The following is a 19,490-nucleotide window of genomic DNA, read 5'->3' as shown; positions in this document are numbered from 1 at the left end:
CTTAACTTTTGGAGGTCATTATGGGGTAGAATTAATAACATTTTGGAATAATCAATTTCACTAACGTATGAGGCGATCATTTGCGGTACAATTTTACATGTCAAGCCCCTTATAGATCAGATTGTCTTTTCCTTATAATGACTAGGATAGCCATCCAAATGATCACCCCAAATTGGAAGAATTGTGATCATTTAAATTTTTCATTCTGGTGGGCAAGTCTTTGCTCCAGTTATAGACTTGAAAGGATGAACGCTGATAATTTGGGACAAGATAATATATTTAAATTGATATGGGGCCCATTGACATCGTATGTTACCTCTTTATAATTGATTATTGATTTGAGTCAGTTTTTTGTTTATTTAGGTACATATCCAGGAAAGGGGGGGGATTATTTCTGTCTTAGTTTTGTTTTAAGATATTTACATTTGGGGTGGGTGAATGGATGGGAAGATATTATCAATTAGAATAGGGTCTGTTTTTTTTGCAGTAATCTATGTTTTCGTGCTTTATTGTATAATCATTGGGTGGGTGGGTGTGGAAAAATGGATGATTAAGAATATGTGTATGTTAAATGTGTTTTTATTGTATTATTATATGTTTGTTGTATTGCACAATTTAAGTTTTGAAAATTAATAAAGAATTAAAAAATAAAGAAATGCATGAGGAATGCAGGTTCACTGAAGTTCAGTACTTGGTATGTTAGCAATAATATCTTATAAGTGATTCAATGGGAAAGAGATAACCAGTGTGCCTTTTTGCAAAAGTGGAATAATGTGATCAAACGTCTGTATTAGGCATGAAGTGAATGGCTATACAGTATTTTAAAATAATTGTAAAACTGTTCTGTCCTGCAATGTATGATAATATCTGGTGAATTCTGATTATACAAATGATTAAAAGCAAAACAAATGATGCTGATTAGTATTATTACACCTATCACCAGGCATTCAATATAAATAATATTTGTTCTTCTTTTAATTAAGGCAGGGCTTCTGTACAGTCATTTAAAAAAAAAATAAAAAAATAACCTATATTTAATATTAAATACACAGATCTGAAAAAAAAATATTCTCCTTGAGTACCAAAATGCTATAAGGACCACATGTCCCTTCTGCATTCTTTCTGTTCATGCAGTAATCTATCTTCCCATAATTGAAAGATATAAAAGAGAGGGTTTACCAAGATCTGTAGATTATCCTTAATTAAAAATTAAGCCCAGTTGAAGAGCAAGTATTTTATAAAACAAGCTACTTTAGATCTTGAAAGATGAAAGATTACCTGGTTCAGATTTTTTTGATGCTTTTCCGTATCTCATGGAAAACTCTTAACTGTAGTTATCTAGAAATGTATTATTGGCGGTTAAATAAAGGGTACCATAGAGATGGGGACATCATAATTGGAGGAATCATGTAAGAGTTTACAAATAACTAGCCTTGTGACCTTTATACTTTCTCCTAGATTTACTGGAATCACTAGGAGGTTCTTTTACTAAGGTGTGCTAGCTGATTTAGTGTGCGCTAACTTTTTAAGTGCACGCTAATTGATTTAGCACATGATAAATACTAACTTGTCCATTAAAGTCTATGGATGCATTAGCGTTTAGTGTGCACTAAATTGATTAGTGCATGCTAAATCAGCTAGCGCACCTTAGTAAAAGAGGGGTAAGTAGCTAAGTTAATTTTCAAGACATAATTGTGAATTTTATTTTCAGTTGTTACAAATGAGAAAAATATGTATATGATGACTAATGGAAAGGATCTGTAAATACAGTCAAAGAGATGTGAATGTATGGTAGGTAAATTCTTAAAAAAACAAAAAAACTCTGTGGAGTGACGATGTTCCTAAATGGACTTTATTTGAAAGTGTCAAAGTACCAAAGGTACACTGAAATCATCCACATGAAATAATTTCATCCACATAAAAATAAATCAACCACATAAAAGCCTTAAAGGATCTAGTCTGCTAGGAAAACAGGACAAAAAAGTCTTCTTCAGGGGTCCCTGGGGGTCCTATAAAGGTGAATACATGGGAAACAATTGTGTGGTGAGCCGGAAGTGAGACACTGCTTGCATTTCTCAGTAGAGTTAATAATTAGAAAGCTTTCAATCTTCTTGATCAAAGAAACATAGGGCTCCTTTTACAAAGGTGTGTTAGGGCCTTAACACAGAATAGTGCATGCTAAATTGCTGCACACGCTAGCTGCTACTGTCTCCTTTTGAGCAGGTGGTAGTTTTTAGGGTAGCACGCGCTAATCCGGTGTGTGTACTAAAAATGATAGTGCACCTTTGTAAAAGGAGCCCATAGTTGATATTGGCAAATGAAGACCACTAACCCCCTCTGAATGGCCCGTGCTGCTCCCAATGCTCATACCCTGTTTCCCCGATGGTAAGACACTGTCTTATTTTTTTTGGAAGGCCAAAATATGCTCTAGGGCTTATTTTCAGGGGGATGCCTTATTTACCCTTTCACTGTCTTTATCCCCCCCCACACTTTTTCAGCATTACTTCTATGTCTCTATTTCACCTCTTCTTCATGTCCCCTCTGTATCTCTATCCTTATTCAGTAGGTCCTGCTTACCCTTTCTCTTCTTTGTGTCACTATCTCCATTTTCAGCTTTCCCCCCCTTTTCCTTTGTTACTGCACCCTGTAGCTAGAATCTTTCCACCCTCCCTCCACTCCGGCCCAGCCCAGTATGAAATATTTCCTTTTGTTTCCCTCCCCTCTCTCTTTCTCTCTCTCCCTTCTGCTCCCTCACCCACGAGTCCTGCATCTGGCCCTCTCCCTTCTACCTGCACCTGGCAACACCCTCCTGCTCCGCGGTTCTCTTCAGCAACTTGTCAGCAGCGGTGATCAAGACAAGCTACCGACATCGAGGCCTTCCCTCTACGAGTCCCGCCTTTGTGGAAAAAGGAAGTTGAAACAAGCGGGACTCGCAGAGGGTAGGCCCCGACGTCAGAAGCTTGTGTCGATCGCTGCTGCTGAGTTGCCGAAGAGAGCCGCGGAGCAGGGGATGTGGCCGGAAGCAGGTAGAAGGGAGAGGGAGATAGGAAGGCTGTAGATCTCCGGAGCATGACACCGACCCCGGCCAGGATGATTTCTTTTTCAGGCGTGCATCTTACAAGTCCGGCGTCACGGCGGGAAATAGCCATGCTGAGCAGTGAGCTCAGCACTACACAGATGAAAGCCTTGCTTGCTGATTGGTCCAGCGGCACGGCCGCCGGACCAATCAGCAAGTAAGGCTTTCATCTGTGTACGTGCTGAGCTCACTGCTCAGCATGGCTATTTCCCGCCGCGACGCCAGACTTGTAAGTTGCATGCCTGCGTGACACACTACCGGAGCCACGGCAAAGGTGGAAAAGAGCCGCATGCGGCTCTGGAGCCGCGGGTTGCCGACCCCCGTGCTAGACGGAGGGACCACACGGAGTCACCCACCGTACCACCCGATTTGGGTAAGCGCAGGTATCGGTGGGTGGCTTATTTGCGGGGGGGGTGCCTTATTTTACAATTTTTTCTAAAAAGGGGGGGCTGTCTTATTTGATGGCCCTGCCTTATCATCGGGGAAACACGGTAGGAACTCAATGAGTGTCAGGAGTAGAGCAGGCCATTCAGCGCAGCTCCCTATGCTAGAAACTGCTACCGCAGTTTTGTAAAAGGAGGCCTAAGTTAATCCTGCATTCCCTTTTGTTTGCATTCAAATCTTAGAGACATGGATCTAAACTTTCCAAATAAAATATATATAAAATTGTGTTTTTATTATTAGGTACAAAAATGATTTATGGAATGAAAATATTCTAAAATAAAAAGGGGAAGGTTTTTCATTTGCCCTCCCCCCCAAAAAAAAAATTAAACTACTATGAATAATGTTGTCCAGGTACCTTTCATCATAATTCCAAGTATATGTTTTGATTAACAAATTATTTCTTTTGATGAAATATTTAAGGAGTATTTGTTATCTATTTGGCAGTTGTTCATTTGCTTATAAAAAGCTTGCTTCTTTCTACTTTTGATTATTGTAATATCATATATGCAGGTTGCCAAAATAATTTTCTAAAGAAGATTCAAATAATTCATAATATTGCAGCCAGATGGATTTATTTTCATCCAGTAAGGCTGATAAAGTTTGTTGGTGAAGTTGCACTGGTTGTCAATCAAAGCTCATACCCATTTTAAATGTGTATTTTATTTTTCTCAAAATACTGCATATTTGTTAAATTGGAAACAGGCTGCACCTAAAGAAAGTCATCCTCATGATCACTGTATATTACATTTTCCCAACCCTAAAAGATTGCTCAAAGGCATTCTTCAAACAACACCAGACTGGCTTTTCACATGTTATTTTTAACAAAAGTCATGGAAGATCCGGCCTTCTCTGTATCCTTGGATGCAAGATTGTGGTTAATGTAAGCTTTGCTTTCCAAGCTCCTGTGAACTGAAATTTTTTGTCAGCGCATCTAAGACAGATGCACCATTATTTGCAATTTAGAAAGGCTTTAATAGCTTACTTTTTTATAAAGTTTTTGATTGAGAATTTGTCGATTGTTCTTAATCTAGTAGATACTTTGGAAATCTGGTCTATCTGGCTAAATTGTTAATTCTCAGGATCTGCCTGATGTTCCTCTCTTTATTGTGATCTTCACTGAATATTTGGGAATTGCTGCAGAATATAAGAAACAATGTAATGTAATATGGATATTCTCATGTAAGTATTATAAATTTTAATAAGAATAAGAATATTATTTAATGCATAGGCATACCCAGAGACCATAACATTAACATTCACACTCCATCACCTGCAACTGAAAGTCAAACCCCATCAATCAATAATCAAGCAACTCCGTTTTATTGGAATAAATATTTGGCCACAGCTTTATTATCTATCTTAATATTATCTTCACTTACAATACAATCCATGTCCATATTTCACACACACCCAGGGAGCTATTTGGCATTGAAACTCGCTCCCGTTAAGCCTTTAAACTTATAAGATCCAAATGATATAACTAACATTAACCAGAAACAACATTGGGAGTGTCAGTATTCATCTCAGCAAGCCCGAAAAGTATGGATAAGACATTAATATCTAATATCACCCCCTTCCCACCCCCACAGTATTTTTTCCAGATAGTAAGTCATATGTATATCAAGTTTGGTTGAAATCTGTCCATGTATTTATGGATTAGACACTAATATCTGTCATTTTGATGTTACCCCTTCCCCCCCCCTAGTATTTGTCTCCAGATAGTAAGTCATATGTGTACCAACTTTGGCTGAAATCTCTCCATGCGTTTCAGAGTTATGCTGAGGATTCATCTGAGCGAGCCCAAAAACACATACTATATGGCCACCCTACTCAGTACCCTCTCATCAACACATATTACAGATATAAACCACTTACAGATATGAAAGAATTAATGCAGAGTGTATGGGATTTAGTGGTATATTTGATAAAGTTTGGAGCCCATTGACTAAATTTGTAAAATTATAATAATGTATATTTATCTTATCTTTCCTTTTGTTCGTTCATCTTTACACATCCATGGAGGTGGGGGTTGGAGGGAGGAGAATAAATATTGATGGTGACATTTGGGTAACTTTATTCTTCATTTATACTATATACTAGCTGATGCCCCGGCATTGCACGGGTATTTAATTATAGCAATAACACTGTAAATGGATTCAAATAAATATACTTTATAGTGGTGAATGAAATTATTTGTTTACAGCTTTATAAAAAGTACAATATTCAAATTATAATGTGAAATATTTGACAAAATGAATACAATACAACTAACACAAAACTTGATTATAAACAACATTTTTAGTTTCACCTCCAGGAGCAAGAACATATAAATTCTTGGGTGAAGAGACCCCCAGAACATATCACCCCAGGTAGTGAGGGATCTGCATACCAAGTTTCGTTCAAATCGGTCAAGCCGTTTTTGATTTACTGTGAGAATGGCAGCTGTTTACATTTTTTCCATTGACATGAATGGGTGAAATCTGATTTTCTGTTTGTAGCTCCACCCACGTGTGCAGGTGGGCCACGAGACCCCCAGAACATATCACCCCAGGTAGTGAGGGATCTGCATACCAAGTTTCGTTCAAATCGGTCAAGCCGTTTTTGATTTACTGTGAGAATGGCAGCTGTTTACATTTTTTTGAACATATAAATTCTTAGGTGAAGAGACCCCCAGAACATATCATCCCAGGTAGTGAGGGATCTGCATACCAAGTTTCGTTCAAATCGGTCAAGCCATTTTTGATTTACTGTGAGAATGGCAGCTGTTTACATTTTTTCCATTGACATGAATGGGTGAAATCTGATTTTCTGTTTGTAGCTCCGCCCACGTGTGCAGGTGGGCCGCGAGACCCCCAGAACATATCACCCCAGGTAGTGAGGGATCTGCATACCAAGTTTCGTTCAACTCGGTCAAGCCGTTTTTGAATTACTGTGAGAATGGCAGCTTTTTACTTTTTTTCCATTGACATGAATGGGTGAAATCTGATGTTCTGTTTGTAGCTCCGCCCATGTGTGCAGGTGGGCCGCGAGACCCCCAGAACATATCACCCCAGGTAGTTGGAATTACTGTGAGAATGGCAGCTTTTTACATTTTTACCATTGACATGAATGGGTGAAATCTGATTTTCAGTTTGTAGCTCCGCCCACGTGTGCAGGTGGGCCGCGAGACCCCCAGAACATATCACCCCAGGTAGTGAGGGATCTGCATACCAAGTTTTGTTCAAATCGGTCAAGCCGTTTTTGAATTACTGTGAGAATGGCAGCTTTTAACTTTTTTTCCATTGACATGAATGGGTGAAATCTGATGTTCTGTTTATAGCTCCGCCCACGTGTGCAGGTGGGCCGCGAGATCCCCAGAACATATCACCCCAGGTAGTAGGAATTACTTTGAGAATGGCAGCCTTTTACATTTTTTCCATTGACATGAATGGGTGAAATCTGATTTTCTGTTTGTAGCTCCGCCCATGTGTGCAGGTGGGCCGCGAGACCCCCAGAACATATCACTCCAGGTAGTGAGGGATCTGCATATCAAGGTTCGTTCAAATCGGTCAAGCCGTTTTTGAATTACTGTGAGAATGGCAGCTTTTAACTTTTTTTCCATTGACATGAATGGGTGAAATCTGATGTTCTGTTTGTAGCTCCGCCCACGTGTGCAGGTGGGCCGCGAGATCCCCAGAACATATCACCCCAGGTAGTAGGAATTACTTTGAGAATGGCAGCCTTTTACATTTTTTCCATTGACATGAATGGGTGAAATCTGATTTTCTGTTTGTAGCTCCGCCCATGTGTGCAGGTGGGCCGCGAGACCCCCAGAACATATCACCCCAGGTAGTGAGGGATCTGCATACCAAGTTTCGTTCAAATCGGTCAAGCCGTTTTTGATTTACTGTGAGAATGGCAGCTGTTTACATTTTTTCCATTGACATGAATGGGTGAAATCTGATTTTCTGTTTGTAGCTCCGCCCACATGTGCAGGTGGGCTGCGAGACCCCCAGAACATATCACCCCAGGTATTGAGGGATCTGCATACCAAGTTTCGTTCAACTCGGTCAAGCCGTTTTTGAATTACTGTGAGAATAGCAGCTTTTTACTTTTTTTCCATTGACATGAATGGGTGAAATCTGATGTTCTGTTTGTAGCTCCACCCACGTGTGCAGGTGGGCCACGAGACCCCCAGAACATATCACCCCAGGTAGTGAGGGATCTGCATACCAAGTTTCGTTCAAATCGGTCAAGCCGTTTTTGAATTACTGTGAGAATGGCAGCTTTTTACATTTTTTCCATTGACATGAATGGGTGAAATCTGATTTTCTGTTTGTAGCTCCGCCCATGTGTGCAGGTGGGCCGCGAGACCCCCAGAACATATCATCCCAGGTAGTGAGGGATCTGCATACCAAGTTTCGTTCAAATCGGTCAAGCCGTTTTTGCGTGATCGCGGCACATACACACATACATACCTCCGATTTTATATATATAGATTATGTTATATTATGTCATTGTTATATGTAGGAAAACTGAAAATCTTGAATGATATATATGTTACCTGTACAGATATTAGTGTAATGTATGTAATACCTACTTTTTGTTCATTTGTATGACAGAGTTTTAGATTAAAAATCAATAAAGATAAAAAAATTTAAAAAACACACATTGTGAAAGATATATTTCTACTGCAGGCCAGAGGGAGTGTGATTTCCTAGAGGCTTCTTCCTATCATTAAAGTGTCTGTAATAATGCAAGCCAGAGGCCCTTGTTACCACTCATTTTGATGCAATATTTTGTGAACCACAAGAAAGGGTAAGGAAAAAAAATTGGGCTAGGTAAAGATGGTACCATACATGACAAATAGATAGACAGCTTCAGAAGAAAATCCACATCTACAATGTGTTGAAAGAAATTCTTGATTTGAAGTTCTAGTGGCTCTGCTGATTGAACATAAGAACATAAGACTGACCTTATCAATGCTTCTCCAGAGTTAAGGGTAGTACCAGAGGATTAAAGAAGGGTCAATAATCGATTTAGTGCACTAAACGCTAACATGTGCATGTTATTCTATGTCTGCGTTAGCGTATAGTGCACGTTAATCGGTTAGCACACCTTAGTAAAACAGGGGGTAAGTCTAGACCATATTGATCTCCTGTATTTAACCAACTTGTTCCTTATGCAGCTATTTGAAGAATACAGCTTAGGTATCCTGATAGTATCTGCATATGAATATTTGCCCAAACAAATATAAAAGCTAGAATTCTGGATATCTACTTGTGCAATGCATACATAAATGATCCCTAGCTTATAAAATTGTTCTTTACCTGTGATCCTTATAAAGGCTTTTCCCAGATAATGAATAGAAACACTTACAGCAAAGCACTTTGTCCTTCTGTGAGTGGGGGAGGGCTTAAACTTTATTTGAGGATGGTGGAGGTCATTCCATTGGTCAAAAAAAACAAGAAAAACAAGTTCTGAATCATATTAGACTTGAACCAAATTTCAAATCTTTTAAAACATTATTTAAAACTCTTTTTTTTTTTTTTCAATTAGCATTTGGTGAAGAGATCCCCTTCAATGATCGTGTTTATTAATCTTGTCTGATGGTGGCAGAGGAATCCCCATTAGCTGAGTTGGCTTTGGAGATTCCTGGTGGCTCAGTCCCCCTGCCAGGATCAGCTGAGCCACAAAGCCCTATACCCTCCCCCTGACATCACTGGACTACTCCCACATTCCCCCAATACTGTTAGACCCCCCCTCCCCTATCCATATACCGAGATCCCCTGTACCTGCTGATGACAGATCGGCAAGAAGGAAGCTCACTCTCTCCTACCTACAGGGCTGCATGCTGTGAACGATGAGCCTTCTCCCCTGGTAATGTTGGAGGGTCCAGCAATGTTGGGGTATGTGGGGGAATGTGGGGGGGGGGGGGTCTGTGGATATAAGGGGGATGTTGGGGGAGGGTTGTAGGGCTTTGTGTCTCAGCTGATCTTAGAAAGGGAATCCCCATCAGCTGAGCTGGCAAAAATCTCTGAAACTGTCTCAGCTAATGTGGATTCCTCTGCCATGATCAGCTGATGGAACTTCATCAATGTGCTGTTTCCCCCCCATCTCTGGCTGGTGGGAGAGGGTCATGACTACTCAGGGAGTAAGGAGGTCATGCCTTAAACCCTCCAGTGGTCATCTTGTCAGTTTAGTTATCTTTGGAACACTTAGACCTGTTTTACCTGGGTCTAAGTCCCAGGATGGAAGTTCTGCATACGATGTCTAGAATAGCTTTGATTATTGCTTCAGGACATCGAGATGGAAGCCCACCTGATTCCAGCCCATAGCATACCTCCCAACATGCCCTTTTGGGCTCTGGATGCACAGCAGTTTTTAATATCCAGAAAATTTGTTTTGAGTATTGGCACTTGGACATCTCTGCTATTACGATATCCAAGTGCTGACTAAGGCAAGTTTTTGGACATTTTAAAGGTTTGATTATGAGCACCATAATGTATAATATGTATACTTGTCTTGTAAATTGCTGTCTACTTTTTAAAGAATTTAACTCTATATGAAAATATATTTTCTCCATTTTATTTCATAAGCCATTATGAGGGGCTGCATTCTTCTCCATCCAAATATTTGTAGTACTTATAGATTAAACATATCTTCAAATATGTGTCTACTGTGTTTGAAGATGAATGTAGCTACAGAACAACCAAACACCAATTGTTTTATTTAAAATGAGATTATTTAGTTTTCTTTTGTAAAAATAATATCATTTTTAGATATTTTAAGTCTTTACCTGTCTTGTTAGGTAATTCCTAGTGTTCTTATCAGGCCTCAAAATGACCATGTAGCATTTGGAGATAAAAATACAGCCAAGGAGTCCTGCACTGGAGGCCAAGATAGCAAATATCTCCACTGCTACCATGTACTTGCCTCTGGTACTCAGGTATGTTGGGATAAAAGCAACCCAGACACTGCAGAAAACCATCATACTGAAGGTGATGTGTTTGGCTTCATTGAAAGTATCAGGTAGATTTCTTGCAAGGAAAGCAACAACAAGGCTGATACCTGAAAGCAATCCCAAGTAACCCATAACACAATAAAATGCAATTATTGACCCTTCATTGCATTCAATTACTATTTTTCCAATTTCTGATTCAGTATTATGATATGGGAATGGGGGAGAAGTACACATCCAGACAAGGCACATGAGCATTTGAAGAAGAGAACATCCAAGGACTATAGAATTTGACAAATTGGAACCTATCCAGTTCCGGAGCTTACTTTGGGGCTTGGTGGCCTGAAAGGCAATGACCACAGTGATGGTCTTTGCAAGCACTGAGGAGAGGGAAATAGAGAATGTGATACCAAAGGCAACCTGTCGAAGAATACAGGTAAGCTTATCAGGACGGCCAATGAATATTAAGGAACAGAGGAAGCAGAGCATAAGGGATATGAGGAGAATATAGCTCAGGCTACGGTTGTTTGCTTTGACTATGGGAGTTTGCCGGTATTTAATGAAGATTCCCAGAATGATAGCACTAATGAAGCAGAAGACCATACCGACAACAGTTAAAAACATTCCCAAAGGTTCCTCATAGGACAGAAAGATGATCATTTTGGGGATGCAGGCATCTCTCTTATGATTGGACCATTGGTTCTCTGGGCACTTTATACAGTTTTCCATATCTAAAACAATAAAAAAAAGAATAATGGTCAGTTTTTCTAAAACTGCATCAAATTTTGAACAGTGACTCTTGGATCCTAACTAGTTCACCCAAATTTGAGTGAAGATCTAAATTCATCATAAACAAATTAATTAAGGAGCTAACAATTTATAATTGGTGTTATTTGGCGATCAATTGCATTTAAGTATATATCTGTCATGTTCTATTCTATTAACTATCTAACAAATGTACCTTGTTCCTGTTTTGTGCAAGGTAGAAGATGGAAATTCTGTCACATTAAACAATAATCCTCAAAGTCTTACAGACATATACTCCAGGAGGACATAGCCGCCTATAGAGAGTTTATTGGTGATCATTGGCTCCTTCATTTCATTTCGGAAAGCTCTGAAAACTTTCTTGTTTACTAAACACTTTGGAAACTAACCCCCTCTTTTACTAAGGTGCACTAACTGATTAGCGCGTGCTAATCAAATTAGTGCATGCTAATTGCTAACGCGGCCATAGACTAACATGTACACGTTAGCATTTAGTGGGCTCTAATTGGATTAGCTCATGCTAATTGGTTAGGCACCTTAGTAAAAGAGGGCCTAAGCCATTTTATATTATATTCTTCTATATTTATGTACTATAATTAAATTATGAATCCCTACTGACCTCCCTAATCTCCAAGGTCCAACAACTTCACTCCCGCAACAAGTTCGCCGTCCTCTTGCAATTTGACTTCTCTGCCGCTTTCGACGTTGTTCATCACGACATTCTACTTTACCAACTTTCCAAGATTGGCATCACCTCCACTGTCCTTGAATGGTTCTCAAAATTCCTTCGTTACCATTCCTACATTGTCAACATGAATGGCACCTCATCCTCCCCCTGGACACCAATCTGTGGAGTCCCACAAGGTTCACCTCTATCTCCTATCCTCTTCAACATCTATATGTCCTCCCTAAAACTCCTCCATCTATCCCCCCTTGAAACAATTTACACCTATGCTGACGACATCCTTGTCCTCCTCGAGACCGACTCGAACCTCACTGATCTCTCACTGAACATATCCTCCTGTATCTCAAACCTCCAATCTTGGGCCCACACCGTCCAAATGAAATTGAATGAATCCAAGACAAAACTACTTTGGCTTGGCCCAAAATTAGCTCAGCTACCCCCCTCAATCCCACTGTCTTCCGGCTCCTCTCTGCAGCTCGAATTCTCCAGCAAGGTCCTGGGCGTCATCATTGATTCTACACTGTCCTTCAATGACCACTTCAACTCCCTGGTAAAAAAATGCTATTTCAGCCTTCACATGCTGAGGTCAGTAAGATCCTGTTTCCATCAAAAACATTTCGCCGTTCTCGTCCAATCCATCATCCTCTCCAGACTGGACTATTGCAATTCCATCTTCATATGCCTAATGAAGAAAAACCTCCACAGACTCCAACGGATCCAAAATGCCGCAGCCAAGCTTATCTTTGCTAAAAGTAAATTCGATCACGTCTCACCACTACTTTCCAAGCTTCACTAGCTTCCGATAACTTCCAGAGTCCACTTCAAATGCATCAGCCTAACTTTCAAGATCCTCCACGGCATCCTTCCTCCATTAATCCCACTCTCCTGGAATTCCTCGAACCGTAGTACCTCCAGACCTACCCAAAAATCGAAACTATCCTTCCCCTCACTAAAAGACATTTCCCACCCAGGAAAACTGGGGTCTTCCCTCCTCTTCAGATTCACCGAGCTCTGGAATAACCTCACCTCCCCCCTTTGGAACCTGAGTGCTCTCCAACCCTTCCAAAAACATCTGAAAACCTGGCTTTTCTCTAAAATCTAACTCTCCCTCCTCCCTGACTTTCTAGCTCTCTAACATTCTTCTTCCCTCTGATCTTCATCTAACCCTTTCCCTGGAGTTCCTTTCTCATTACATTCCCTGTAAACCGTGCCGAGCTCCACGACCATGGAGATGGTGCGGTATAAAAACCTAAGGTTTAGTTTAGTTTAGTTTATTGTAAACTGAGTTGAGCACCATTTTGGCTCTTTTACTAAGGTACGCTAACCAATTAGCATGCGCCAATCAGTTAGCACACCTTAGTAAAAGAGGGGGTAAGTTTTAGTTTAGTTTAAAAACTCCACTATACAGGAGAAAAGTTTTCTGGGCTAGAAATTGGGTGTACATATTAAACTCAAAGGCCTAAATTCTCTATTACTGCGTTTAACTTAGGCGTGCTTTGGACGTCCGCTGCAAGTGAATAATTACGGAGTTAAGGGTCTTAATTGATGTTAATTGGGTAATTAACGACACATAGACGTCCCTAGGTAGTACATAACGAACTAACGTCTATTGAACGCATAGTCCCGTCTGCAGCTCTGGACGTGGGCGTTCCATGGGCGTTCCGTTGGGCGTGCCAAGTGGGGACGCTAGATAGGCGCTACTTGGGCGAACGCGTGCGTCTAAATCTCGTGAATTATGTAGACGTAAGAAACCCTGGTCTAGCTTGGATTTCAATGCCGTTTCAACTATCGTAATTGCGGCTCTTTGTTAGACGCGAGGCAGACGTCCGCTGTGTTTTTCATCAATAATTCCAATAGTGAATTTCAATAGGTATATTTCATCTTTTCTCTGTCCGAATAAATATAATGACACCATAACAATGGAACACATTATATTGCATGGATAACAAACCACATTTCATCCCAAACCATAATATAATTTTCACATGGCTTTTACAACCCCCTTTTTTGTCTCAACAAACAGCACTGCAATCGGCTCTCTTTTGAAAGCAAAGAAAAACCAGCACACATTATCAGCACTTAAAAAGAGAATAAACAGATACACACCTTAACAATCCAGCTTCCCTCATTGCAAAATGGAGGTGTTCAGTTGCACAAAACTGACCTCATTGTGACCTCATCAATCTGCATCTTCCAGTAATATGCCACAATTAAAAGACGTGGTGGGTGTTGAACCCACAACTTCTGGATGTTAGCAGCACAGGCTGGGCTCCTAACCGATAGAGCTACAGCTGCTTGACTTAACTGTCCGTGCTTCATTAGGTATCATGTCAGGATGAACTCAAATAAGTTTAAGCAAAGGAATGGCTAAAGATTTGGAACGTTTTCAAGTAGAAAACAAATATGAAATATGTATTAAAGAATTGCAGCACAAAGAACGCCTAAACGGAACCGATTATTTACAGTCCTATATGCATTAGTACAGTGCTTAGAATGAAGATTAGCGTGTGAGAAAAACGGAGCTCCACCTCACATGCATTCAAGCACACTTGGGAATATGGGTTTGGGGCTCAGTGAAAGCAGCCTACTATGACATTATAGCTAAACTCCTTTTCCCTTAGCACTTCACTAAGATATGATATGACAAGGGAACCAGAGGAATTGGAGCTGTGGGTCAGTGAGGAAAGGCACTCTCTACCAATTGTCCGGCCTTTGAGGGTTCAAATCCCAGCCTGTATTTTACTTGTGGCGTATCTGCCTTCCAGGTGCACTTTGATGATGCTTTCCACTTCTTATAGGAGTTGAATATAACATTTCTCCATTTAAACATGGCATACGTTGTTAGTTTTTATCGTGGTAAAGTATACATTTCTGAAATGGTGAAGAAATGGCAGAAAGCGGTATAAGCAAATCCAAACTGCTATAAGCACAAGAAAGCATTTGTAGCTCAACACGCTAATGCTCCTTTTCTGAGCTTTGCCATCTAAAACTCCCCAGTTCGACTCCCACCTTTGCTAATTTTAATAAGGTCCTAGTTTTTTGCTATTAGCTCTTATAACATTTCCCTTTGCAGGCAAACCTATTTTCAACTTACCATGGCTCGGACATCCTAAGCAGTGATGAGAGCACATTAACCAGGCGATCCACAAATGTCATCTTGCTGTCAGAGGAAAGGTGTCTCTCATCACTGCTTAGGATGTCCGAGCCATGGTAAGTTGAAAATAGGTTTGCCTGCAAAGGGAAATGTTATAAGAGCTAATAGCAAAAAACTAGGACCTTATTAAAATTAGCAAAGGTGGGAGTCGAACTGGGGAGTTTTAGATGGCAAAGCTCAGAAAAGGAGCATTAGCGTGTTGAGCTACAAATGCTTTCTTGTGCTTATAGCAGTTTGGATTTGCTTATACCGCTTTCTGCCATTTCTTCACCATTTCAGAAATGTATACTTTACCACGATAAAAACTAACAACGTATGCCATGTTTAAATGGAGAAATGTTATATTCAACTCCTATAAGAAGTGGAAAGCATCATCAAAGTGCACCTGGAAGGCAGATACGCCACAAGTAAAATACAGGCTGGGATTTGAACCCTCAAAGGCCGGACAATTGGTAGAGAGTGCCTTTCCTCACTGACCCACAGCTCCAATTCCTCTGGTTCCCTTGTCATATCATATCTTAGTGAAGTGCTAAGGGAAAAGGAGTTTAGCTATAATGTCATAGTAGGCTGCTTTCACTGAGCCCCAAACCCATATTCCCAAGTGTGCTTGAATGCATGTGAGGTGGAGCTCCGTTTTTCTCACACGCTAATCTTCATTCTAAGCACTGTACTAATGCATATAGGACTGTAAATAATCGGTTCCGTTTAGGCGTTCTTTGTGCTGCAATTCTTTAATACATATTTCATATTTGTTTTCTATGAGTTAAATCAAACTTCAGAGGGCTTGGACAGGTGTTGAAGAATGATCCAGTTAGGGGGGGATGTTTTTGGTGGGGGGAGGGTGTTCAGCATGAGAGAGAACAGGTTGCATTAACTATTAGACAATGGGCTGCACATAATAAAAGCTGAAGCAAAATATTGATATGTAAAGGCAAGGCTAAAGAGTTACCAGGTGTCCTGGCTGAGAAATGAATATAACCTATTTGCTAACCTTACTCAAGACTTGAACCCCCTGATGTATGGACGATGAAAAAAAGCAATGCCTTAAGGCATAGAGCTATAGAGGTAACTTTGTTTAGAACATAGAGCTTAGAGATGTGAAGGAAATGACTACAACGTCACTACAGCTGTATATTGCAAAACCACATCCAATGCACATCCAATTAGATTTGAATCCTAACGGTTTCTATGACGTCCGCCGCTAATTAGGCGTGCTTAGTATATAGAAAGCTTTGGCACAGCCATTTTCCCTATGTAAGACCCCCTCATGTGAGTTGGTGTTTGTGGTGTTCCGTTTCCTCAATGATGAAACTTTGTGCTATGAAACTTGCCTGTTCTCCTTTATACTCCCTTCTGCCTTTGACACTCCTCCCCACCCCCATTATCTGTATTTCTTTCGTTTATGGATTTTTCTGGGTGTTGGTGTGAGGGATTGTTGAGGACTTAAATTTTGTGTTAAGTGTGGAGGGGAATCAATTGTTAGGGAAAAGAAGGGGCCAGGCCAGGTTACACACAGATGCCTACACCCACCACTCTCCCTGCTTTCAAAATGTCATGGTCTGCCCCACTTCCATTTTCCATATCTGCAACTCTCCATGCAAGAAATTCGATTTCCGTTTTGGAGCCATGTTGTAAGGTGAAGATATCTTTTCAGGCTACTTGTAGAACACGTTCAAACACACCCCCATAGAATAGCCAATGAGGTGTGATAGGCGTGGTTAGGAAGCGGGCCAAGGAACCGCACCCGAACGGTGCCCAATAGGCATTGAGAAACCTTTCCCGTCCTACTGACGTCAGACGTTAATTAGGCGTGCATGGGTATAAGAAGGTCCAGGTGAGCAGTGTTTCTTTTCTATTCTGTTCTATTCCTTATGCAGATGTTTGAGACTTTACTCTGTCTTAGTCTTTTACTTTTTTTTTTTCCTATCTCTGCCTCCCATTTCTCTCTATTCCACAGAGCCATTAACAAGCTACATGTCATTCTAATATGTTGTTTTATCTTTTCTAGAAGTAGCTCAGATAGTAAGTCCAGGTGAGAATGATATTTTGTAAGCTACTTAGGTGTCCTTATGATAGAACTAAAGAAACCAACCAGCAAAAACTGACTTCTCTTTATGGGCTTTCATTGTGTGCTATTGTTTATAATAGTTATTTTATTTCTGATATCTCTTACTCTTCATTCCACAGGGCTGACAAAAATGACTGAGAAGACTGATAAAGACCATGCTGGTAGAAATTTTGCTGGTAGAAATATGGATATATAAGTAAAATGGATGTGTTCATACATCTGAGAGGGTTTACTCATAGAGCTAAAGTTAATTCTTTGTAGAATCAAATTACAGGCAAGTTAAAATCAGGTGAGGAATGGTTCTGTGTACTAACTCATTGATAAGAACAGGTTGGGTGTGTTGGGGGGGGGAACACTGCCATTCAGTGGACATCCAATCAGTGTACATGGTTCAGGTGGAAAACTCCTAATGAGTGGCTAATGGCTGCCATTTTTAATAAGGAGTCTAAAGGTATGTTAGCACTTCTGTTACTTCTAGGTGTGTGTTCTGCCACAACTTCAGTGTTTCATTTTGGAGACATAGATCTTTGTTAACAGTTTCTCTATTCTTCATTTCAGGTTAACTCTGCTCATCAGCTCAGCACACCAGCTTGCACCTAGCCAAACAGTTGTAGGTGAGAATGATACTCTACTATTCTTCACTTGAGTCACTCTTCTGATGAGTGAAATAAATGTTTCACACTTCTATTGTTCTCTTCACACAGGTATCCTTGATGACTTTCAGGAACAATAGTAAATTGATAATGTTGGCCTCATAGAACACCATGGCACGCATTCCTGCTGTTATATGCACACAAACAGCAGCTCAACATAAATGAGGTTAACACATTGCTTCAGGGAAGGGAGGATAGATATGGACCTTGGGGGTTGAACCCCCTGTTTGTGAACCTTGTGTAAACCAGCTTCTCCTCTTTTCTGTTTTCAGGTGTCTTAAACAGGCAACTGCAGTATTGTCAGATGGAGTTTTGTATTACTGAGAGCAGTGCAGCTGTGAGCATCTTTGTGGTTTCCACACCTGCTTAACCAAAATAGTGCAGCTCAAGAACCAGGAGGATAGATTGAGGTATGTGGCCTTTACTTCCATCACCTTCCGTGAAAGGAAGAAAAACCCACATGTCTCATTTGGATTCTCCTGGTGTGGAGCCAACTCTTAGTAGCAGTAACCCTATTCCTTAACAACAAATCTACCACAGTGACTTATATTTTCTTCCTTATGTAGCCATTTACTTTGGAACAGGGACTGCCTTATTTTGCACATCATAGCTGAGATGTCGTTATCTACCTATAGTTGCATATACCCTTGCATTCACTTACTTTTTTCCTAGATTCTGCAATGATTTGACATCAGAGTGGCTAGCAGGTAATAGAATGAATGACAGACCCCAATAAAGATTGTCAAACTTTCTATATGTCACCTTCTTGTATATTGAAAAGGGCCCATTCAGCAGTCCCTCCTGAACCCCTATCTACCTTGGACTCTGTCCACTAAACTGCTGATGCTACATGGTTAAAACCACACAGGAAAGTTTAAACTATAACCAACTTTTTTATTAAAATATAAACTTTTTAAAACTTTTAAAAACTTAAAACTTTTTTTTAAATAACTATTTACATACACATAACACAGGGAAAGAGGGTAGGTGCCCCCCAAGAGCAGCTTGAGCTACCTCAGGCGAGGGGGGCGGAAGGAGGTGCAGTCAATGAGAGGGTGTATGGCTGCTGGCACCATGCCCTCTTTCGGCTACCAGCCGCAAGAGGGCATGTTCCATCCTCTCCACACACCCTCTCATTACCTGCACCTCCTCCAAGATGGCAGAGTAGGCCGCCATCTCCCTGGCTGCCCCCTCCTGAGGCTGGTCGGGCTGCTCCTGGGGGGGAACAGCAAGGAAAGGGGGTGGGATGGGAACAGGAAGGGCAGGAGAGTGAGGGGAAGGGCTGTGGGTGGGGGAAGGGGAAGGTCCAACAGGGGATGGTGGTGGTGGTCCAGGAGGTAGTGGTGGGGCAGGCGGTGGGGGTCCAGGGGGCAGTGGTGGGGCAGGCAGTCCAGGGGGCAGTGGTGGGGGCAGTGGTGGAGGTCCAGGTGGCAGTGGTGGAGGTCCAGGGGGCAGTGGTGGTGTGGGCGGTCCTGAGGGCTGCCAGGCCTCCTCCTCCTCTTCCTCCTCCTCCATCTCCTCTTCCTCTGCTGAGGACCAGGGTGGGGCTCCCTCCATCACCTGCGGGGCCTCCTGAGGGGGTGCCTGCGGTGCTGCTTGACAAGAGAGAAATAGGATACAGTCAGATATGTCAACAACACTTTTGAACATGACATTATTTACTACGTTATTTTCTTCAAATGCTAATAACAGGATGCAAAGCACC

The 19,490-nt window shown here is 41.1% G+C and overlaps 1 protein-coding gene across 1 annotated transcript in view; it reads right to left on the bottom strand.

Moving 5' to 3' along the window:
* Window positions 1–10,286: 10,286 nt before the first annotated feature.
* Window positions 10,287–19,490, bottom strand: part of LOC117346246 (vomeronasal type-2 receptor 26-like) — a 57,118-nt gene continuing 47,914 nt past the window's right edge. The window contains exon 8 of the mRNA XM_033915646.1: window positions 10,287–11,191. Coding sequence (XP_033771537.1) covers window positions 10,287–11,191 — 905 coding nt within the window. The remainder of the gene's footprint in view (window positions 11,192–19,490) is intronic.

The sequence above is a fragment of the Geotrypetes seraphini genome, chromosome 12 (genome assembly GCF_902459505.1).
Source record: "Geotrypetes seraphini chromosome 12, aGeoSer1.1, whole genome shotgun sequence".
In the NCBI taxonomy this organism is placed as follows: domain Eukaryota; kingdom Metazoa; phylum Chordata; class Amphibia; order Gymnophiona; family Dermophiidae; genus Geotrypetes; species Geotrypetes seraphini.
The sequence above is the reverse complement of the archived record's forward strand: the minus strand, read 5'-3'. Positions and strand labels throughout refer to the sequence as shown.